General features: G+C 45.0%; 4 protein-coding genes and 1 non-coding gene across 6 annotated transcripts; 2 read left to right on the top strand and 3 right to left on the bottom strand.

Moving 5' to 3' along the window:
* Positions 1–17: 17 nt before the first annotated feature.
* On the bottom strand, positions 18–4218 carry LOC117398572 (zinc finger protein 16-like). 2 transcript variants are annotated; one of them, XM_059015888.1, is made up of 3 exons: positions 3344–4218; positions 2503–2934; positions 18–1708 (listed from the first exon to the last, which is right to left on the bottom strand). In XM_059015888.1, the coding sequence occupies exons 1-3, from the start codon at positions 4137–4139 to the stop codon at positions 1089–1091; spliced, it is 1848 nt and encodes a 615-aa protein (XP_058871871.1). In that variant the 5' UTR covers positions 4140–4218; the 3' UTR covers positions 18–1088. The 2 variants fall into 2 exon arrangements, with proteins under 2 accessions (XP_058871871.1, XP_033853436.3); XM_033997545.3 differs by having other exon boundaries at positions 3302–4216.
* Positions 4219–5791: 1573 nt separating this feature from the next.
* LOC117967792 (deaminated glutathione amidase-like) lies at positions 5792–9462 on the bottom strand. The gene is made up of 6 exons (XM_059015891.1): positions 9120–9462; positions 7949–8185; positions 7291–7394; positions 7023–7159; positions 6688–6813; positions 5792–6435 (listed from the first exon to the last, which is right to left on the bottom strand). Exons 1-6 carry the CDS (start codon positions 9233–9235, stop codon positions 6166–6168), a joined length of 990 nt encoding a protein of 329 aa, XP_058871874.1. The 5' UTR covers positions 9236–9462; the 3' UTR covers positions 5792–6165.
* Positions 9463–9508: 46 nt separating this feature from the next.
* On the top strand, positions 9509–13463 carry LOC117967728 (prefoldin subunit 2-like). Its single transcript, XM_059015892.1, has 4 exons — positions 9509–9661; positions 11540–11628; positions 12441–12564; positions 13112–13463. Exons 1-4 carry the CDS (start codon positions 9578–9580, stop codon positions 13295–13297), a joined length of 483 nt encoding a protein of 160 aa, XP_058871875.1. The 5' UTR covers positions 9509–9577; the 3' UTR covers positions 13298–13463.
* Positions 13464–15251: 1788 nt separating this feature from the next.
* On the bottom strand, positions 15252–15333 carry trnas-gcu (transfer RNA serine (anticodon GCU)). Its single transcript has one exon. It is a non-coding gene; the product is annotated as a tRNA-Ser (tRNA).
* A 310-nt stretch (positions 15334–15643) lies between these two features.
* Positions 15644–20019, top strand: LOC117967769 (beta-1,4-glucuronyltransferase 1-like). The gene is made up of 2 exons (XM_059015946.1): positions 15644–17112; positions 18061–20019. The coding sequence occupies exons 1-2, from the start codon at positions 15991–15993 to the stop codon at positions 18250–18252; spliced, it is 1314 nt and encodes a 437-aa protein (XP_058871929.1). The 5' UTR covers positions 15644–15990; the 3' UTR covers positions 18253–20019.
* The last annotated feature ends 2613 nt before the right edge of the window (positions 20020–22632 follow it).

The following is a 22632-nucleotide window of genomic DNA, read 5'->3' as shown; positions in this document are numbered from 1 at the left end:
GCACAAGCAAATGCTTTTTGAACTACAACCTTGTTTATTGCAGCCTTTTTTTTTTTACAAACATCTTAAAAAAACATGCAGTCTTGCCCAAACCTCTCCAGCGACCCCATCTGAGGCACCTTGTCTGGTGAAGCACGAAATTCACTCTACATTTACCAAAGAGTTTTGAAACCACACAGGAAGGAAAAGACAACAATGCAAGGGTAATAGTTACATTTAATTTATGTACAAGTGTACTTCTTTTTTAACAGGACTTGTGTGGCTAGACTGGTGTGACAAAGCGCTATATAATCTATTAAAATATACAGAAATGCATACACACATGCATGTCAGCGACAGGCACCTCTCACTATCGCGGTCTAAAAAGGGAGCTATCATTCTCAGGAAAAATCGCCAACAATTTGCACCTGGAAAAATGTGGTGTGTTGTTCAGATAGACAGCATGCTTCAACACACACTACTGTGCCTCTCAATTACTTGAACTGATTTTGAAAATCAGGACTCCCGACTGGAAACTGAAAAGGATCAAACGTTTAATATACATACAGCCAAAAGTTATGCATCGCCCTGTAGAATGAACTCATTTTGCTTCATAGAGTCGAATGAAACCTGCTGAATAATGTTACGTTAACACATTATTATTTATGTCTTAGCGGACACCCTTATCCAGGGCGACTTACAATTGTTACAAGATATCACATTATTTTTACATACAATTCCCCATTTATACAGTTGGGTTTTTACTGGAGCAATCTAGGTAAAGTACCTTGCTCAAGGGTACAGCAGCAGTGTCCCTCACCTTGGATTGAACCCACGACCCTCCGGTGAAGAGTCCAGAGCCCAAACCACTACTCCACACTGCTTTGTATTTTCTATAATGAAAAATCTAACATTTCGTAAATCTAAAACAAAATACTACTGTACCACTATTATGGCTACCGGTAAACTCTTGCGACAATTCTGAAGTTTCTTTGATTAAATGATGTTAAAAAAAATATCAAAATTATGTTCATATAGTTTACTACGTCTCAATCCTAAAATTCTAGGCGATGCAACATTTTTGTAGGTGGATTGTTAGGACAAAGGGCTCAGTAGAGCTCTGAGTGCGTCCTGCGGTGGGATTTGAAGGTGCTCAAGTGCCTGAATCTCCTCCCACAGTCGGTGCAGTGGTACGGGGTCTCCCCGGTGTGGATCCGCCGGTGGGTGTTCAGATTGCACTGCTCTTTGAATCTCTTCCCGCAGTGAGTGCACAGATAGGGGGCTTCTCCAGTGTGGATCCGCTGGTGTCTCTTCAAGGTGGAGAACACAGTGAAACTCTTCCCACACTCTATGCAAGAATAGGGCGTCTCTCCCGAGTGGATTCTCTTGTGGGCCTTGAACTGCCCCGCGTGTCTGAAGCGCTTCCCACAGTCTGCGCAGTGATACGGCTTCTCTCCTGTGTGAATTCGCTGGTGTTGTCGCAGGTTCCCCAGGTAGTTGAATTTCTTCCCACAGTCGCTGCACTGGAGGGAGGCTTCATTATCCCTGGCGGACCTTGAGAAGTGATCGCCGGCAACTGCCACCGGTAAGGGCAATGCCCCCTGCTGGCTGTAGTATTCCTGGTGCGCCGTTTTTACGTGCACCTCCAGGTACCGCTTCCCTGTGCAGAAGGTTCCGCAGTGAGGGCACTGGTAGGACTCCAGGTCCTGTTGGGCTGGATAAGTGTGAGCTGGAGAGAGAGAGAGAGAGAGTGAGAGAGTTATTGCCCGGAATGGGTTATTAATAAGCATGTTCGTAACACTGATCCCTGCCAGTAGTATCCCAGGACCCTCAGTTAAGTCGCTCTAAAAAATTTAAAGCAATCCGATTCTGTCAGTTATTCCTGCATCCGATCTAACAAGTACAACACGGTTCAGTGGAAGCTGAAAGGTTAAAATGATTTGTATGCAATCAAGGGTCTATCAGATTACAGCCAAATGCAATCCAAAATGATCAAGTTGGGTGCAAAATCAAGGCAGTTATGGTGTTCACATTGCAGAGTGTGACAGACAGCAGATAGACAGACAGATATGAACAAGGGCAGCAGTGTGGAGTAGTGGTTAGGGCTCTGGACTCTTGACCGGAGGGTCGTGGCTTCAATCCCAGGTGAGGGACACTGCTGCTGTACCCTTGAGCAAGGTACTTTACCTAGATTGCTCCAGTAAAAACCCAGCTGTATAAATGGGTAATTGTATGTAAAAATAATGTAATTGTATGTAAAAATAATGTGATATCATGTAACAATTGTAAGTCGCCCTGGATAAGGGCGTCTGCTAAGAAATAAATAATAATAATAATAACAATGCATAAGGGTCCCAATTTTGTTAAATGAGACTCAGAAGAACTACTGGGAACTATTGCAAGCATGGGACACTTATCCTGAAGTGTAGTTGCTACTGACAGGACACAAAGAGGAGATCCATTATAAGGACTGCAACGTCAGAATGAATCGAAGCAGAAGTGTGTGGCTTCTCTTTCACTCACTTGCCATGCTGCCAGTCGAGACCACTGCTGCTCCCTCCTCTTCCTCACGGCCCCCCCTCTGTACAGCTTCTCTCCTCCGCACCGTCTGGGTGAAGGGATGACCCCCCTCAGTTGGTCCCATCTCTGCCCCGTCCTCGTTAAGCATTTCAGGGACGCTCTCTGCTTTTACAGGGCCCGAGAACACAGCCGGTACCTGCAATGTGGCCTCCAGTCCACAGGGGGCGCCACTGCTTTGTGCAGGGTCAGTGTTCTTGTGGTACAGAGGAACACTGCTGTCTTGGGAGACATGTCTGAATTCCAGCTGAGGATCAGCGACCTCCTCTTTAATGTGGATAGACTGCAATTCCTCTTCTTCGACGGCAGTGTAATCTAGTCCGCTCGTCTCCTCTGGACTGCTGACAGGGTCCAGCAGTCTCTCGCTGGCACCTGTATCTTTGTATAGAAAAAGTACAGACATATTTAACGGTTATGACCTAAATCAACCAAAATCATTAATGCAAGCATTTCTGGCAGGGTTTAAAACTCACACACTAGTCCTGGTGTCTGGTGCTGCACTAGCTTAAATAAATCTGTTTATCTGCACTGCTTTGGTCCCACGCCTTCACTGGCTGCATGCACCCCAATGTCATTATGCACAGTTACAATGCAACATCTTGCACCATGGTTTGCATTGCCACAATCACGTGGATTTCTAGGGCAGTGTGTACCGTTTTTGCATGCAGGGTTTGACCACCTCTGTGCACTTGCCCTTGAGTTTTTGTCTAATTATATGAACGAAGCTGCGTTTTTTTTTTTTTACCTTGAAAGTCAGCCCTCCCCCACGCTGCCCCGTTGTTCATACCAGCTAGCCAGCCGTAGTCCGCAAGCCGTTCGTTAAACCCGCAGTTCAACTGGTCGATTTCCTCAGCTGACTGCGGCGCTGGTTTTGATGGGACACCGTGATGCATTGCAAGCTGGGTGTTATTAATTTTTGACTGAACTTGCTGACTACTGGAGTCGCGTTTTGTCTCGACTCCTGCTTGAGTTTGGAAAGCAAGGGTGACATCGCCGTCGCTTGCAACGGTACTTGCATATTTTGTCAGAGATCTCTCCCAGACGTCCGAAGAACGGCTTGTATTTGCAGTGTTCGCATCACTGGGGTGAAATGTGTCTTTATTCGTCCCCAGGGGGCTCTTTTGTTTCAAAGTGGCGTTGTTATTACTGGTAATAATATTACCGGCGTATTTTTTCATAGTAACCAATTCGGTTTCTGTTACCTCTAAACGGATTCTCAGAACGTCGATTTCTTTGATCTTCTCCGCCAGTCCGACTTTTAAAACGCGGACTCTGCTGTCGACCAGCTTGTTAATTTCGGACACGGCAGACTCCAAAACAACGGAGATGGTGCCGCCGAGCTTCTCTGTCACATCCGAAACAGATTTCAGGAGCTCTTCCTCTCCAAATTCAGACGCACCGTACGGGCTTGTCGAGTGACTTTTATTAAAAAGCCGTTTCGTACGACTGTGTGGCTTACAGGTGATAAAGCGGGCCCGTTTTGCGCTCATGTTTACGATATTCAACGGATCTCCGTCCTGTTTGGTGTTACAGCAAAAAATAAAAACACACTTCCTCTTTCTCTTCCTGATGAAGGAATGCATTTCAAGCAGAATACCAGCGTGTTAGCGCCACCTAGCCAAACACCCCCAAACACTCCCGTGGCGTGTCGTGCAGAGGCATGAACCCCAGTCATTAAACGCATCATTTGTTTCATATGTGCAATGTCATTTTCTGTCACTGAACATTTAAAAACATGATATCTAGCACTGCACTACAGCTGTGGCCGAAGGTTTTGCATCCCCCTATAGAATGAACACACTGTGCTTCATAAAGTCGAATGAAACCCGCTGAACAATGTTACGTTAACATGTTGAATTACACACCGCCGCTTTGTAGTTTTCTATATACTGAATGAAAAACTGACAACAAATTTTACATTTTGAAATCAAACATGAAATACTACTGTACTACTATTATGGCTTCCGGTAGACTTTTTGTAGTTTCTTTGATTAAAATTCTAGGTGATACAAAACTTCTGGCCAAAGCTGTAAGTTATTACTTTGAAGAAAACATTACTTTCTATAGTTACAGATACTTCTCAGGCACAGTTTACATTTTCCAGAGATAAAACGGTGGAACTTCTCTTTGAAGATCCCGCTGTCGAACCCACACTCTCCCTGCTCTCACACCACGTTCTAGCAACACGACATGAAAACCGTGTTCATGTGACAGGCTTGACTCTCCCTGTTGAAGCGTTTTCCGATTTCAAAATTATAGAAAATTTTAGAAATGTGACTTTTCAAATTCTAAACATGAAATAGATGTCAGATGTCAGGACTGCCCAGTCCCTGACCACATTCCGGCGCCTCCTTAAGACTCACCTCTTCAAACAGCACCTGTAGCACTCCTCTGTTTGTATCCTGGGACACTATCACCCTTCATTTAAATGTGCTTTATTTTGCTCTTATCTGCCCCCTATTTTACTGCATTTAATCCTGTACTTCAGAATACTGTAATCTGCCAAGTGTTTAACCTGTAGTACTTTGTATTTAATCACATCCTGATGTAACTATCACTATTTAATCATATCCTGATGTAACTATCACTATTATCTGCTGTATTATTGAATTGTGGTTTGTCACACTTGAAAAAAAATGATTGTATTTCTTGCTCTTATTGTATTACTTGTATTGTAACACTTGAATGTATTTGTATTTGCTTGCGATTGTAAGTCGCCCTGGATAAGGGCGTCTGCTAAGAAATAAATAATAATAATAATAATAATAATAATAATAATAATAAAATACTGTACTGCTATCATGGCTTCGGGTAGACTTTACCAATATAATTTTGCAGCTTCTTTGATTACAGGATGTTGAATAAAATATCTAAATTATATTCACGTAATTCATGCGCTAGCAGTACTGCCCAGGTATACCCTGGGATTGAGATTGTATCAATTTATAGGCATCGGGGGTCCAGTGGTTAAAGAAAAGGGCTTGATAACAGGAGGTTCAAATCCCAGCTCAGCTACTGACTCCCTGCGTGTGTGTGACCCTGAGCAAGCCGCTTCACCTCCTTGTGCTCCGTCCTTCAGATGAGACGGAAAACAAACGAGCTCCTACTGGAAGTGACTCTGCAGCAGCAGCAGCAGTTGATGATGCAGAGTTCACCCCCTAGTCTCTGTAAATCTGCTAAATGACTAATTAATAATAATAATAAAAATAATAATGTAAAAATGATTTTACTGTCGAGGTACCATACCCTCGGGACACGTGTGTATTTATGCAACACAGAAAGATGGAAAAGAAAACGCGTGTGACTCAGGTTTACATTGATTTTAATCAGATAAAATCTACAAAACCATGCCAGATTCCAGAACAGACAGGCTCCGGATTGCAGAGGGTTCACTTCAGTAGTGATTTGATCAGGACCTGAAAATGCTGCTGAGTTATGCACACTACCGGTTTGTAGAGGGGCAGGATTAGATTAGACAGGTTTTACTGTGTTTTGGAAACCCCGTTTCACATTGTAACGCTTGTAATAAACATTTGGAATGGTTTGAGCTGTCTAAGCAGGCAGGTGTTGAGGAGGCAGTGGAAGGAGGGGTGGTCTGGGGCTCTGGTTCTAGTGTGTGCTGGTGTGACCCTGGTATAGCTGAGCCTCTCGTCTGTGCGTTTGAACAGGCATGTCTCTCCTCACTCGCTTCAGCTTCTCCATGTCAATCTCAGCCAGTGCCAGCCCCGGCTCCTCCCCACCGCACCGACCAATCACCTCGCCCCAGGGGTCCACCAGGAGGGCGTGGCCGAAGGAGGCGCGGCTCTGGTGATGTCGTCCCACTTGGGCAGCAGCGATGACGAAGCACTGGGTCTCAATAGCACGAGCTCGCAGCAGAACCTGGGAGCAGACAGAACACAGGGGGCTGAACACACAGGGGAGACTCAATCTGATATCCATATTCTGTAGTCACAGTCATTTTTTTAACAGAAAGTAACTATGTTATGCGTGACTGCAATTAGTTACCGGTTTGAAAAAAGAACCCTGTGACTATTTTTGATTGCCTACGATTCTATTGGAAGTCAATGGTGAAATCTGATTGGCAATTTGTATGAAACATCCCCTGCCCAGAGGGCGTGGTTATCGACTGACCTCCCAGTGGGCGGCTCCTGTTGCCACGGTGAATGCTGAGGGATAGGTCAGTATCTCCGCCCCCTGCCGCATGAGAGCCAATGAGAGCTCAGGGAATCGTAGGTCATAGCAGACAGCCAGGCCCACCTGAAGTTGAACAACCATTACACATGTCAATGGTGCTCAACTAAAAAATATTACAAGAATAATGATGGCAAACATAAAACACAGAGAATTGTGAGGGTCTGGAACTAACTCCCCAGTAATGTTGTTGAAGCTGACATCCTGGGATCACAAGAAATCACAAGTTCATATGCATCACTGTCAGTCTTTAGGGGTGCACTGGCCTCCTCTACCTTGCCTATGGGGGTTGGGACAGGCGGGACGATTTGGGGTCCCGGAATGGTGAACGCACTCTCCTTCAGGGACACGCCCCTTCCTGTCAGCTCCACGTCAAACAGGTGGCACTTCCTGTACACCGACACAATGCACCCTGGGAAAAAGAGGAGGGGGTGTAGATCTAACTGCAATAAGGTGTAACTGCAATAAGAAACACTCTGAATGACAAATCACATTAAAAGGCATGGGGGCAGTGCTGGGCTGTGCTAGGCTGTGCTGTGTTACCCTGGTCGTTGATGATCACATGACTGTTGTAGATCCTGCGATCACTCTCCCAGTCCGGTCCCCGCTCGTGAAACCCCCCCAGAGACAGCCAAACCCCTGACTGCCTGTGAGAGAGAGAGAGAGAGAGAGAGAGAGAGAGAGAGAGAGAGAGAGAGAGAGAGAGAGAGAGAGAGAGAGAGAGAGAGAGAGAGAGAGAGAGAGAGAGAGAGAGAGAGAGAGAGAGAGAGAGAGAGAGAGAGAGAGAGAGAGAGAGAGAGAGAGGGGGGGGGGGGGGGTTGTGTTTCTGTCCTGTTGATTACTGCAATGCTCTGTTAATTACCTTGTCTTATAGGTTGTACCTTTTTCAAAACTCTGCAGCTTGTATCTGAAGTTAAACCAGGGCTGGACAGCACATGCTTTATAAAACTAGAGCACCTAAACTCTGGAACCTGGTTGCAGGAGACCAGGTTTCAGGCCACTGCACGGCGCACCAGGGGAGACTTGGGGGTTTGATACAGCGACCTCAGACTAGGTCTCCTGGAACCAGGTTTCAAGCCGCTGTTCCTGAAAAAAGTTTCTTCGTGTTCCATCAACTTTAGTATTAAACAATCGCACACGGTTATTATAGTTTTTGTTATTTGGTTCTTAAAAGCCACCAATCAGAGTGTGGTGCTCTGACCTGGCGAGCCGCGTGTAACGTTGAATTGTTTCCCCTTCCAAAGTCTCAGACAGCTGCAGAGTTTCCTCACGGCTCGAGCCAATGAAATCAAACCCTTCAGGAAGGAACGCCATGCAAGCCCCGCCCTCCCGCGCCTGCTCCACCAATCGCTGACAAGAAGAGAAGTTGGCCTCCTTGTCCGGGGTGGAGGTCACCTGACACAACGCTGCGATGGGATTGGAGGAGGGAGAGGACATCCTAGAGCGCGACAGAGAGAGACAGAAGAGACTTCACCACTGATCCTTAAAAATGATCTAATTTGCAACTGGAATTAAGAACCTATCAGTATCACCTATAGCAGGTTCTCCTCCAAGCTTTCCTCTCTGCACTGAAACAAACTGATTTCCTTTCTAGTTTGAACTGAGATGTGACATGCAGTGCCACCCTCTCATTTAGATTTCCTCTGAATGGGACGGTACAGGTGCGGACCAACGTGGAATAATGGGTGGAAAATGGATCAGAAAAGTGGTATCTGTATAAGTTCCTGGACCACAGCAGAACCTGAAGTTGTCCTGTTCTAATACCGTTCAGTACCAGTGTAGTGTCAGAAAGTGGTACATCATCAGAAAGTGGTACGCGTACCAAAACTTGACCCGTGTAACGTCAGAAAATATTATGGCACATCAATTCAAAAGTACTGTGATTGACGACGGCACAAATCCCTACGAACAAGACAAACTGTCATTCACCCACAAAATCGGGTATGTTTACAATTTTAGATAACCCAGTTTGTTTCTCGTCAGTTAAAATCACATTCATTTGTTGAATTGTGAAAAATAAAAAGATATTAAAAATAACTTTAAGGGCCAAACTCAGTACATCGCACCCCTTCAGTTGGGCGTTTCAGTGTTTTTTGAGGTAAAATCTTTTGTGCATGCCCGGGCAGGCGCAGTACACGGTGTACCACTTTTAAACATGTACCACAAAATAACACCACACCGGTACGTGTACATGCATGTGGTGCACAGCAGCTGTGGTACTTGACTCACAGTGACTGCATAACACAACAAAAATAATGACAGCTTATTTCTGCTGAAGTTCAGTTCACGGGACAGTGCAAAATTCATTTAAAGATAAATTAAACAAGACTGCGTATAAGTAAGGAGAAACTTAACTTAATTAAAAGTCGTACCTGCGTTCACCTTTGGACCCCGCACTTGGTCTACGCAGAATCGATGTACTCCAAAATTTACACCATGAAATTCGCCTCGTTTTGGTCCAAAATGTCCTGCAGCAGTAGATATGCATTTAATCCAGTGACCAAATATAACGATTTATAATCAATGTTATAAAAACTATGGAATAAAAAATAGCATCGTTACACAGCAGCGACCTCTTTTAGTACTCCAATCTACACGCCTGTTGAATAAAATACATTACTAATTAGATTTCTACTAATGCTTCGTTTATGCATTATTCAAAAATACAGTAGTAGTATATTTGGACATAATGAATATACATTCATGAGAAATTCTAAAAACGGGGTCGTTTTTATACCGCTTAACCAGCTGCTGTTTTACGACAGGCAGTTAGTGAGGCACCTGGGAGTTGTAAGGCGGGGTCCTCTTGCTGGTTGCTGCCCATTCCAAGATGGCAACGAGCAGTAGCAACAGCGCGGCGGGGGCTAAACCCAACAATACCGGGGCCAAACAGGCTGGTCCCGCCGCGGAGCAGGTACACCGGGAAATAGACTTATTTACAATTGTCCACAGAATGGACAGCCGCTCATAACAAGCGGTTTGCAGGAGAATTGAGCGAAATTGAGTGTCGGTATAACGGTGCACCTCCTCCCTCTCTCTCAGCAACTGTGACAATTATTCTTACTCTGTGCTGTTCTTAAATATGCTGTATAAAGATTTAGAGCTAGCGTTGCTAACAAATAGACGCACAGGAAGATGGTAGTGTTTGTAAATGTATTATTTTTTTAATTACATTTCCTTTACGTGTTGTGTTCATCGAAATTAGATCGTTTACTGCTGTGGCTAAATAATACATGTCCTTGTGGCTGAGACGGGCTAGTTGATCATAATAATACAATATTATTATAACGTTGTTGTAGGATCCGCAGCAGGTGTGCGTTTGTGCTGGTTCAGTTATCACTGACTGCCCGAGTAGTGACTTGCAGTTACTGTGTTCTGTTACTTTACTGTACTTGCGTATTACCTCTTCACTCTTTGGTGCAGAGCAAATATATTTATGGAACGCGACACGCAGTTTTCTATAGCATTATTACATACGTGGATTAAAAAGGGAATCCTGTTGAAACAAAAGCGGTTTCATACGCAGAAATATGATCTGATTTCTATCATCAAACCATTAGCTGAAACGCGTGACAACTCGCTTGGCTAAATTTCTTTTTTGCCTTTTGTACATAATATAAAAAATCAAATGCTTTGTTAACTTAACAGCTCTGTGCCGGTGGAGCACATAGAGAAAGAAAGGGAGGCGCTTATACTGTCTGAACAGCCTCCCTCTGCTCCATGCTGGTGGAGAGAAAGAAAGAGAGGCTCTTATACTCTCTGAACAGCCTCCCTCTGCTCCATGCCGGTGGAGAGGAGAGAAAGAGAGGCTCTTATACTGTCTGAACAGCCTCCCTCTGCTCCATGCCGGTGGAGAGGAGAGAAAGAGAGGCTCTTATACTGTCTGAACAGCCTCCCTCTGCTCCATGCCGGTGGAGCAGAGAGGAAGAAAGGGAGGCTGTTATACTGTCTGAACAGCCTCCCTCTGCTCCATGCTAGTGGAGCAGAGAGGAAGAAAGGGAGGCTCTTATACTGTCTGAACAGCCTCCCTCTGCTCCATGCTGGTGGAAAGAAAGGGAGGCTCTTATACTCTCTGAACAGCCTCCCTCTGCTCCATGCTGGTGGAGCACATAGAGAAAGAAAGGGAGGCTCTTATACTGTCTGAACAGCCTCCCTCTGCTCCATGCTGGTGGAGCAGAGGGAAAGAAAGGCTCTTATACTCTCTGAACAGCCTCCCTCTGCTCCATGCTGGTGGAGAGGAGAGAAAGAAAGAGAGGCTCTTATACTGTCTGAACAGCCTCCCTCTGCTCCATGCTGGTGGAGCACATAGAGAAAGAAAGGGAGGCTTTTATACTCTCTGAACAGCCTCCCTTGCTTCATGCTGGTGGAGAGGAGAGAAAGAGAGAGGCTCTTATACTGTCTGAACAGCCTCCCTCTGCTCCATGCTGGTGGAGAGGAGAGAAAGAAAGAGAGGCTCTTATACTGTCTGAACAGCCTCCCTCTGCTCCATGCTGGTGGAGCAGAGAAAGAGAAAGGGAGGCTCTTATACTCTCTGAACAGCCTCCCTCTGCTCCATGCTGGTGGAGCACAGAGAAAGAAAGGGAGGCTCTATACTGTCTGAACAGCCTCCCTCTGCTCCATGCTGGTGGAGAGGAGAGAAAGAAAGGGAGGCTCTTATACTCTCTGAACAGCCTCCCTCTGCTCCATGCTGGTGGAGCAGAGAAAGAGAAGCTGTTGAACTGTCTTATAACTGTGTCAATAGTCTTGCCACTGAAAAAAATGAAGTAGACAACTTTGTGTTTGTGTGTCTCAGGTGGTGGCCGGGTTTCAGAGGATGCGGCAAGAACAGCGCAGCCTGGCTTCTAAAGCAGCTGAGCTGGAGATGGAAATCAACGAGCACAGGTGAAACACTGCCTCGAACCCGGGTTATTCTTCATGTCTGCACTTTGTACTGCCTTGAACCCGGGTTATTCTTCATGTCTGCACTTTGTACTGCCTCGAACCCGGGTTATTCTTCATGCCTGCACTTTGTACTGCCTTGAACCCGGGTTATTCTTTGTACTGCACGCTGACATCAGATTCTTTAAAGGGCTACAGAACCCCCTGCAAAGTTTACAAAAAAAACAGCTCTTGTGAAATTTTTAACTAGGCAATATATTTCTCAGCATTTACTTGGGAGTGTGTGCTCAGAGAAAAAATAAAATCTCTTCTAAGGATCACAGTGTATCCAGGTCATGCACCAACAGAAAATTAGTGTTACATGAATGCATGGGCAGCAGTGTGGAGTAGTGGTTAGGGCTCTGGACTCCTGACCGGAGGGTCGTGGGGTTCTTTCCCAGGTGGGGGACACTGCTGTTGTACCCTTGAGCAAGGTACTTTACCTAGATTGCTCCAGTAAAAACCCAGCTGTATAAATGGGTAATTGTATGTAAAAATAATGTGATATCTTGTAACAATTGTAAGTCGCCCTGGATAAGGGCGTCTGCTAAGAAATAAATAATAATAATAATAATAATAATAATAATAATAATAATAATATAAGAAGCAGCTTACAATAAGCGACTGCTAAATTGGTTCCGGGACCATGTAGAAAAATGTGCAGCGTGAGGAAATTCGTGCAGTCGGAGTTGGTTTTCATGAGAATTGGCTGTACTTGATTTTGAATGTGCTGTTGTCGGGTTCGGAAGCTCACTGTCTCTCTCCCTCGCACGCAGCTTGGTGATAGAGACGCTGAGGGACGTGGACCCCTCGCGGAAGTGTTTCCGGATGGTCGGGGGGGTTTTAGTTGAACGGACGGTGAAGGAGGTGCTTCCAGCGCTGGAGAGCAACAAAGAGCAGGTGTGTCTGTCCGAACCCCTCCTCCCACAGTACAGACACTCCAGGTCAGCTGGACCAGGGGGCTGCCGGCACCTCGCTTCAGTGACTCGTGTCAAATCTGCCCTTAAACGAGCTTTAAAATGTTATTTAAGATCCTATGGAGAAATGTTTGAAGTTTAAGTGGGCATTTATGCAAGCTGCCTGTTTATTTTATTGTGTTACATGTTCCCATGTGTTGCTACAACTGTTTACATTTTGACCACTTTTTTAAACTTTTAAAGTGCATTCCCTGCCTCAAGATGGCTTCCCATGTACCTGCATGAACCTCTTAGAACTACATTTCCCATCATCTTCCTGCTCACATGTGTAACAGATGGATTTACCAGTGAGCAGGAGGATGATGGGAAATGTAGTTCTGAGAGGGCCATGTGGGTACATGTGATACCAGTGAGCAGGAGGATGATGGGAAATGCGTGTGACCCTGAGCAAGCTTAATGTCTTGCGCTGTCCCCATCTCTTTGCAATCCAGTAATAATGCATTTGAATGTGCTGTGTGTTCATCTCACAGATTTCCAGGATCGTGGAGACGATAAGTACTCAGATGCAGACTAAAGGAAGAGAGCTCAACGAATACCGAGAACGCTACAACATCCGATTGGTCGGGGAAGAGGAGGGGGCGGGGAAAGCAGCCTCAGGCAATCAGGACTCTGAGGGAGGCGGGGCCAAGGGTGGGGCCGGAGTTCTCGTCTCCTAGGGTTTCCTAGGAGACCAGATAGGAGGAGGGGCTAATGGAATACAGTCTTAATGCCACAGAAAGAAGGATGGAAAAGAGTTTTGAGACATCAGTACTGTATCTGTGGGGTGGGGCGGGGGGTTCTCTCTTTTTGATGTTGTCACTGAATAAAAAATAATAAATTAAACCATGGTTGTCTAAGTTTTGCACAGTGTTACAGTTTGATATTTTAAGCCTCACTGAGGCCTTTTAGTCGTGAGTTCCTGCGGCGAGGCAGATTTCAAAGCAAATACGGGGAATTTGACTAGAAACATTTTAATTTTAAACATCACGAAAGGAGGCTAAATGAATGAATTTTGTTTCAAATTAAAAGTCAAGCCCAGCGTTAACCCAGATTTTCCTGGATGTTAAAATCCGTTTTTGCTACAATTACGATCTCAAGGGTAAGTTAAATTTGTACAGCACCATTTTAAAACCTGTCCAATCACTATTGCACGACTGTGCTGTATCCTTGTATTATTCTCCAGATTGAGGGTGTAGATAGCAGGTGTGCACATTCATTACGACCATTGAAAACTCTTTTTCACATTTCAGCCTCCATTCCCAAGGTGTTTGTAACTCTGAGGTTCTGCTGTTCTAGGTACTTTAAATTCCTTGTGGTGTATTCAGCAGTTTAACTCTTACAGTGAAGGGACCTCAAAGTCACTGTTTATTTCTTGAGCCATCATTGGCACCTCTTAAGCGTGGCCAATTGAAACCCAGCATTACCAGCTCTGACCGGGATAAACCAGTTAATGGTATCTCCAAAAGAAACTCAGTGAGTTCCATATTTTCATAAGAACATAAGAAAGTTTACAAACGAGAGGAGGCCCCATTCGGCCCATCTTGCTCGTTTGGTTGTTAGTAGCTTATTGATCCCAGAATCTCATCAAGCAGCATCTTGAAGGATCCCAGGATGTCAGCTTCAACAACATTACTGGGGAGTTGGTTCCAGACCCTCACAATTTTCCCCACAGTCACAGACTAGTCGCCCATCTGGCTGGGTTTGAACAGCTTGGAATAGGAAAAGACTTTTGAGAGCCGGGCAGAGTACAAGAGTGAATTCACGACTCAATCTCAAAATTTAATCTTTTTTTTTTTTGTAATGGGTTTTCCGGCACTTTTCAGGAATCTGGTATTGGTTTGGGTGTTTTAGGTTTGGAGTTCCCTGATGAAAAGGATCGCGTGGGTGGCGTGTTGATGCGGACTGGGTTAGTTATGTTTTAGCTTGTTTTAGCGTTTGTTTGGGGTGTTAGTGAGGACTGAACTTTCCCGCAGCCTGTCTGTGTTGTGCAACATTAATCCTAATCCCGTGAGTGGAGAATGCGTTCTTCATTTCACACTGAAAAAGTCACGAATTGAAATGGCATTATTTTCTTTTAATGATATTTGTATTTTTTTTTTGTTATTTGAACACAAACAAGAAAACAACACACACATATATAAATTATTAAAGGTTTAAATTATTAACGAATGTATTTCATTTTCTTTCCACACACTAAGGAAGTGCTTTTGTACAAAACGTCCTGAAATAAATGATTTTTTTTAATGGTTTAAAACTTTTGTGTGGATCCAAAAAGTTATTTGCGTTTGAATCCCAACGTTCTTACAAAAAAAAAAAAAAAAATCTAAGAAAATATTAAAAATACTTCACAGACTGCTGTAAGAAATCTATAATAATAAAAAAAAACGGGTACTGACCTCTGCCCTCTGCCGGAGAGCTCTGTGTGCTGTCAGCCCGTGTCTCCCTCCTCAGCGTTGTGTATTCTGCATTTTAATTCCTATAGGGAAACGTTACCTGTGTGCTGGGCTGATATACAAACAATGCTTAATTCATGCCACTTTTTAAAATCATTAAAAAGAGTTTGTTGCAATTCCACATTTTATAAACAATATTATATGATATATGTTTGATTTATTAAAAAATAAAAAATATCGACGAGGATGGGATTCGAACCCACGCGTGCAGAGCACAATGGATTAGCAGTCCATCGCCTTAACCACTCGGCCACCTCGTCTTCTCTCTCGATGCCTCAATTTCTCCCATAAAAGAACTCAGACGCTACAGTTTGATGCGCTGAAATGCATTATTTTTGAATGCAAGGATCGATAAAGTATACACACAATACGGCTGATTGCTTACCCAAAGCAAAACAGAAATCATACAACTTGATACTTATAGTTGAATGATTACGTCACAGCTACGTTGGCCGTAAATTCGGACAACGTGCTATGTTGTAACGTGATTTATTAATGTATACAAATAATAATGAAAATGTATTTCACAAGCACAACATGGAGAAGTGTATCCTTCCAGCCGGCAGGTGGCGCTGTTCCAAAAAATCTACACTTTTCATGCAACCGAGCAGAATGAACACTGCTGCGCGTCTCTGTTGTTTGTGTGTTATTTCGGAGCACGGAGGACTGTGATGGGAATAGCGTTGCAAAGACCTGAGAATTCAATAACGCGATCTGTGTGATACTACTAATAATGCGAAGCCGGACTCGGTCGGGAGACATGCTGGATGCAGATGCACTACTGAGGCGAGGTATATAATCTAACTGCATGCGTGAATGAACGACTACACCACGAACACATTTTACACACACTGGCAAAGAGCCGTCTGTCACACGCTCCCCCCCGCAGAAACAAGCAGCCGCCGCTGGATTGGGCAATGCATTTCCCCAAAAAGTGCTCCGTTTTCAAAGTGGTCCTGAGCGCCCTCCTCCTTGTAGCGCTCCTTCAGCTCATGTACCTGTCCCTGCTCTCCAAACTGCACGGCAAGCAGCAGCGGTACAAGTACTCTGAGCTCTTCGAAACCAACAGCCAGCTGAAGCGCGGCATTTTCCAGCACCAGAAAAACACCCGCAAGGAGCGGCTCAAGTACTCCCTCTCCTCCGGTGGCATATTTGACCAGAGCGGGCAGTACCGCGTCTATAAAAACATTATCAAAAGCGCATTCACCGCGAACCACGAACCGAGGGACAGCTCGGACCGCACGCAGCAGTTCGCCTTGGCCACGCACACCTCCATTAACAACCTGCATCACCTGAACGAGCTCCTGGGCCGTTGGCGAAACGCCCTGTCCGTTGCCATATTCGCGCATGCGCAAGATGTCAAGTTCTCCACGGCGCTAATCTTTGCCCTGAGCGAGTTTTGCCCGCAAGTCCAAGCGCTGGTTGATTTCCATTTGATCTGCCACTCGGGCGAGATCGCGAGTTTCCCCGAGCAGGACCGGGAGCAGTTTGCCGGGCTGCAGGACTGCCAGGACGTGTTCCGTAAACTGGAGAAGCACAGGGATACATTTCAGAACTACGCCATGGGGCGCAACGTGTCGTACCCCAATAACCTGCTGCGCAACGTGGCCCGGGCCGGTCTGGACGCGGACTACACCCTGGTCATCGACATTGACATGCTGCCCAGCCAAAACTTGCACGACGACTTCCTGAACTTCCTCAAAAGGAGAGCTCCCCGCCCCGACGAGGTGTTCGTTGTGCCCGCTTTTGAAATAAGGCACACCCGGAAGATACCTGCCACCAAAACGGAGCTTCTGCAGCTCTACCAGGTGGGTGAGGTGCGACCCTTTTATGAGGAGCTGTGCCACAAATGCCAAGCGCCCAGCAACTACTCTAGCTGGGTGAACCTCCACAGCCCGGGCGGCGCTGACAGCACGGAGCTCCGGGTCGCCTACACGCTCAGCTGGGTCGACCCCTGGGAGCCGTTTTACATCGGGGGCCGCTCTGTGCCGTTGTACGACGAGAGGTTCAGGCAGTACGGGTTCAACAGGATCAGTCAGGTGAGTTATTAGAACAGGAGTTGCTTCATTTATTTGTTACAATACTAATGTCAGCTTCCATAAGGCTGCCTCAAGCCTGCCCTGGACTGGAGGGAGAGTGCAGTTCAGTCTGCTCTGGATGTAATTCTCAATTATGATGAAAAAGCCACACTGCCTTTCTCCTCTGTATGTCACACTACACAGTTTAACTAGAGAAGCGCTTTCTTCATTGGATGAATCTGAACACACAGTGATATTATCGAGAGCTTTTGCCATTGGCTCTGTTGTATTCTGACTGGGTTCTCTGCGTTTGACTGCAGTTGTGAAAGCTGTTGGTTTGCAGTGATGCTTCTCTCTCTCCCCTGCCTCTCTCCCCCTCCTCTCTCTCTCTCTCCCTCTCCTCTCTCCTCTCTCTCCCCTCCCCCCTCTCTCCCTCTCCCCCTCTCTCTCTCCCCCTCTCCCTCTCTCTCCCCCTCTCTCTCTCTCCCTCTCTCTCTCCCCTTCCTCTCTCTCTCTCCCGCTCTCTCTCCTCTCTCTCCTCCTCTCTCCCTCTTTCCCCTTCCCTCTCTCCCCTGCTCTCTCTCTCTGTCTCTCTCTCCCCCCTCCCCCCTCTCTCTCCCCCTCCCCCCCCTCTCTCTCTCTCTCTCTCTCCCTCCCCTTCCTCTCTCTCTCCCGCTCTCTCTTCTCTCTCCCTCTTTCCCCTTCCCTCTCTCCCCTGCTCTCTCTCTTCTCTCTCTTCTCTCTCCCCCTCTCCCCACCTCTCTCTCTCCCCTTCCTCTCTCTCTCTCCCGCTCTCTCTCTCCCTCTCCCCCGCTCTCTCTCTCTCCTCTTCTCTCTCTCCCTCTTTCCCCTTCCCTCTCTCCCATGCTCTCTCTCTCTGTGTCTCTCTCTCTCCCCCTCCCCCCCCTCTCTCCCGCTCTCTCTCTCCCCCCCCTCTCTCTCTCTCTCTGCCTCTCTCTCTCATCTCAGGCCTGTGAGCTTCACGTTGCTGGCTACAGCTTCTCCGTGCTGAGCAGCGCTTTCCTGGTGCACCGGGGCTTCAAAGTGTCCAGAGAGTTTCACGCCAGGAAGGACGAGGAGAACCGCCTCAACCGAGTTCTCTTCAGGCAGTTCAAGGAGGGGCTGAAACTCAAGTACCAGGACTCGACCCGGCGCTGCTGAGGGGGATTCGGGCACCCCAAACAGGCCCCGTCTCTTCAGTCCTCTGTGTGTGTCTGTGTGGAGCAAGCAAACTGATTAGATTTTGTTTGCAGGGATAAGCAGACTAAACTAAACGAAAGAGTCCCAAGTTGGGTGTGTAGTGAGGATGAAACTGCATATCTATTTGATCAAACTTGTAAGGACTTTTCCAGTGGGCATGCTTTTTGTGTTGCACGTTTGGTTGATTGATTTTTTTTTTTTTAGCGTTTCAGAATTTATTTTTCAGGAAAGTAATCAGTTGCACATTCCCAGTGACGACAGCTTTGCATATCCACCTTCAGTAGGGTTGATGGGCTGAGCCACCAGCAGACTCCACTGTCTTGGAGAGCTGAGGCAGGGGTGTACTGTTAAAATATTGTCATTATACCATCAACTCTCTCTCTCTCTCTCTCTCTCTCTCTCTCTCTCTCTCTCTCTCTCTCTCTCTCTCTCTCTCTCTCTCTCTCTCTCTCTCTCTCTCTCTCTCTCTCTCGTGTGGCATTTGAAAAGCAACGTCCAGAGTTTCTAGCTGTGTGTTGAGTTTGGAAAGTCATTCGATGGCGTCTGGGGTCACCAGATGGACTCCGTTTCCACCTCCTGCAAAAGCATGTGTTGGGCAGTGATGGGGGATGTGAGTGATGGATTGCACTTCACCACAGTCACAATCAGGAGACTCCTCCCATGTGCTGTTCAAACGCGGTTCAGTGCAGTCCAGTGTCCGGCTAGTTCCTTCGTTGGATCTTCAGTAAGTATCTGGTTAGGGACATCGCAGACTGACCACATATCTCACCAGCCGCTGTCTGTGTCGCCCCATCAACTCTGAAACAGGAGATCAATTTAAAGTGGTCGTAGCGAACAACATTATTTGGTGCAGTTTTGAAAGAAACACATGTTATACCAATTTGTATTTAAAAAAAAAACTGGAACTACAGGAAGTTCTCAGTTTGCTTGCAATGCCTTCCAGGAAGTCTGTTACTGCTGCACTTCCTGTGCTCAAAGCGGCTTACTGGCTGCAAAGCGTGGCAGAAAAGGAAGTCCTGAAATGATCCAGGAAGTGCAAGACAGTGATCCACTGTTTTCTCTTAACAAATCTGCAGTTTTCAGTTGAACCGGAAAACGAACCCATTAAACAAATCAAAGGATGGCATCAAATGAGGGGTTCTTATTGCAAGAACCCAGACGCAGTGTGTGTTGTTATTTGTGTTAAGTTGCTTTGGCTGAGAGTTCAGGAGCTGCTCTTCAGTTCTAGTTGCCTGCCATAGACATTATGTAACGCAGGGCAGGCTAGCTTCTTTATAGCAGTGTGAGTCAGCGCCATCTAGTGCACACCATGTGTATTGCCAGTAATACAAAAGACCTTGATCTAAATGTATGCAATAGTTCTTAGCATATTTAAAAGTAGCTACTTATAGCACATGAAATTGAGCGTTTTTCATTGACAAGATAGGTAAGGCACTAGTGTTTTCCGGGCTAAATCATTTTTTTTCAGTATCTAAGAAATCTCTTCAGGACCATTAGTTTTAATACACTGAAAACTCCACTACTGATTCAAGTCAGCATGTATACATGCAAGTATTTTGAAAGTCCTACTCTTTTGAAATTGAGCAAAAACTAATTAGGAACTAAAGATGACATTGACCTAGAATGACAGCCTCACCTGTGTTTATTTATTATGTATTTGTTTGTCTGTTAACTTATTTGAGTTCAATTAAAGTGTTGATTAAAAAAAATAAAACAGTTCAAACTGTGTACTGCAGTTCCATTTTTACATGTGCGGTCTCCAGAGAACCGCTTATCTGATTGGGATGAAACTTGGTACAGACATTCTTTTTAAATGTTTCACCTCGCGTGTCAAAATGGTAACAAAGAAGCTTGCATAACTTGAGGGAACACAAAAGAGAAGGACAGGGTTTTGCTTAAATCTGCTGCTTCTAGTGTTGTCCACATGGGGGAGCTATTTAATTTAATTTTATGCTTAAATAATTATAATGGTTCGTCCAAAATGATCATCAGTTACAGCCAGCGTACATAAAAATACTGAGACCTCAGAAACAGACCTTAGAGTTTATGAATGTAATTAATCGTCATTCACAGTGAAGTGAATAGAGATGCTTTTGATTGGTTTAAATTGATCGTATATTGCACACAAGCAGAATGCGAGCACCGGAATACCCAAGTCTTTGTTTATCCTACAGGAGACATAAGGCAGATGTGTCCACTCGCTGCCCCTCAGGCTACCGGGAGATCATAGTGCCCTCCCTGAAACACAGTGCAGTCAGGCACGACAGTGACTCTGGGGGAATCATTATTTGGCACAAAGCACAGCTCATAAAATCTGTACAGCCCATAGAAAAAGTCACACATGTGGTTAAAAATGAGCAGATGCTGTCTCGTCAAAGTGAGATCTTCCTGTGTGCAGTATATACATAGTCCCCCCTCAGAGTCCCCATACTGTGACAAGGAAATCTTTTCCAGCCTCCAGACAGATCTGCCATTCCCAGGCCCAGGGGAATGTGCTGATTTGTGGAGATCTGAACCCCAGGACAGGCACGCTGCCCGACTTTACCAGCACACAAAGAGACAACCACATATTTGGTCAAAACTCCCTATACTCCGCACCCATCAGCTCCCACAGAAACAGTTAAGACAGGGAGATAAATAAAAATGGGAGACAATTACTGCAGCTTTGTCAAGGCCTGGGCCTGTACAATGTTAAGGGTCGGATCCGAGGGGACACTGGGAAGATACACCTACAGCTTGGCTCTTGGCAACAGTGTAGTAGATGACACCATTACTGACGTAGACCCCTCCTGTATTCATGCACTCACTGTCAGACCTCAATCCCCTCTGTCACGTCACAGTCAAACCACTGTGTTTCTCAGAGCAAACAACAACAGATGCAGCCCAGCAAGCTGCACAACCTCAATCACTCTTACTGAGGGGCTCCAAACAGTGCAGAAGAATACCAGAAAGCAATCAGAAACCCAGAAATCCAAATGTTAATAGACACCTTTCTGGTCACCTCATACCCACACAGTAGGAATACATCTGCCTGTACACAATCTGAATAATGTATTTAAACAGCTTTAAAATCTAATTTTAAAATAATTAGTAACACTGAAAAGAAAAAATTGAGAATTGGTTTGACGAAGGATGTAAGAATATAAGAAAACAACTTTGACAATTATCAGATCAAAAACACAACCAAGATTTCCGCCTCAGTTACTAGGAGCCATTAAATAATTACAAACACACTCAAAAAGAAAAAAAAAACAACCACATCAATAAACAACTGACAGAAATCGAGGAGTCTGTTAACTCAAAACGATTTTGGGAAAATTGGAACAAACTGAATGAATCAAAACCTGATGAATTGGCTATTCGAAATGGAAACACATGGAAAGAGCATTTTGAAAAACTGAAACAATACCACAAAGTGAACAAATATTAGACCAAAACAATATCTGTGAAAAACTAAAATGGAATTAAAGACAATCCGAAACCCCTGTACTCCCCTATCACTGAGCAGGAGCTAAAGGAGAAACTGCAGGCCCTCCAGAATAGAAAAGCCAGCGGGGCAGACAGCGTCTCGAATGAGATGCTGAAACACAGCAGCCCCAAGCTGCAGGAGGCCCTGCTCAAACTCCTCAATATAATACTCAAGGTGGGTTATTTCCCTGATATCTGGAATCAAGGACGAATTACCTCCATTCATAAAAATGGAGACAAATTCGACTCTAATAACTGCCAAGGCATCTGTGTGAGCAGTAATCTGGGGAAGGTGTTCTGCAGCATCATTAACGCCCGGATACTGGCCTTCCTTACCGAACACAGTGTCTTGAGTAAGAGTCAGATTGGCTTACTTCCAAAACACCACACTACTGACCATATTCACGCCCTACTCACCCTAGTAAATAAACAAATATTGTAAAATATTTGCCTGCTTTATAGATTTTAAAAAGGCATTTGATTCAATGTGGCATAAAGGATTATTTCTTAAACTTCTTCAAAGTGGTGGAGGAGGTAAAGCATGTGAAGTCATTAAATCTATATATAAAATAAATGCAGTGTTAAGATTAGCAATAAAATAACACAATTTTTCTCACCTTATTACTTTATTATTATTATTATTATTATTATTATTATTATTATTATTATTATTATTATGGTACTGTTTCATTATTTATAATAACCATTTATTTTCTTCGGTATTGTACATTCATTACTTTCATGTCTTCTAAAACTACAAATCCCAGGTCATCCATGGTCTGTTCATTTTTTTTTTTATAAGTGTTGAACTATTGGTTCATTTACCTTTTTATTTCTTAACGCTACACCAATCATAACAGGCAACGGTTATGA

Source organism: Acipenser ruthenus, chromosome 51 (genome assembly GCF_902713425.1).
Source record: "Acipenser ruthenus chromosome 51, fAciRut3.2 maternal haplotype, whole genome shotgun sequence".
NCBI lineage: Eukaryota > Metazoa > Chordata > Actinopteri > Acipenseriformes > Acipenseridae > Acipenser > Acipenser ruthenus.
Note: the sequence above shows the minus strand (reverse complement) of the source record. Positions and strands in the feature narration are given on the sequence as shown.

What these genes read in the sequence shown, in the direction of transcription:
- LOC117398572 (XM_033997545.3), bottom strand. Translation starts at nt 4,139, where the DNA reads ATGCATTCCTTCATCAGGAAGAGAAAGAGGAAGTGTGTTTTTATTTTT. An exon ending in GGGGAGGGCTGACTTTCAAG is followed by an intron (nt 2,935 to 3,301) that starts GTAAAAAAAAAA and finishes TTCTATACAAAG; the next exon opens with ATACAGGTGCCAGCGAGAGA. An exon ending in CTCGACTGGCAGCATGGCAA is followed by an intron (nt 1,709 to 2,502) that starts GTGAGTGAAAGA and finishes CTCTCTCTCCAG; the next exon opens with CTCACACTTATCCAGCCCAA.
- LOC117967792 (XM_059015891.1), bottom strand. Translation starts at nt 9,235, where the DNA reads ATGCATATCTACTGCTGCAGGACATTTTGGACCAAAACGAGGCGAATT. An exon ending in GGGTCCAAAGGTGAACGCAG is followed by an intron (nt 8,186 to 9,119) that starts GTACGACTTTTA and finishes GTCGCGCTCTAG; the next exon opens with GATGTCCTCTCCCTCCTCCA. An exon ending in TCCCAACCCCCATAGGCAAG is followed by an intron (nt 6,814 to 7,022) that starts GTAGAGGAGGCC and finishes GTTCAACTTCAG; the next exon opens with GTGGGCCTGGCTGTCTGCTA.
- LOC117967728 (XM_059015892.1), top strand. Translation starts at nt 9,578, where the DNA reads ATGGCAACGAGCAGTAGCAACAGCGCGGCGGGGGCTAAACCCAACAAT. An exon ending in CTGGTCCCGCCGCGGAGCAG is followed by an intron (nt 9,662 to 11,539) that starts GTACACCGGGAA and finishes TGTGTGTCTCAG; the next exon opens with GTGGTGGCCGGGTTTCAGAG. An exon ending in ATGGAAATCAACGAGCACAG is followed by an intron (nt 11,629 to 12,440) that starts GTGAAACACTGC and finishes CCTCGCACGCAG; the next exon opens with CTTGGTGATAGAGACGCTGA.
- LOC117967769 (XM_059015946.1), top strand. Translation starts at nt 15,991, where the DNA reads ATGCATTTCCCCAAAAAGTGCTCCGTTTTCAAAGTGGTCCTGAGCGCC. An exon ending in GGTTCAACAGGATCAGTCAG is followed by an intron (nt 17,113 to 18,060) that starts GTGAGTTATTAG and finishes CTCTCATCTCAG; the next exon opens with GCCTGTGAGCTTCACGTTGC.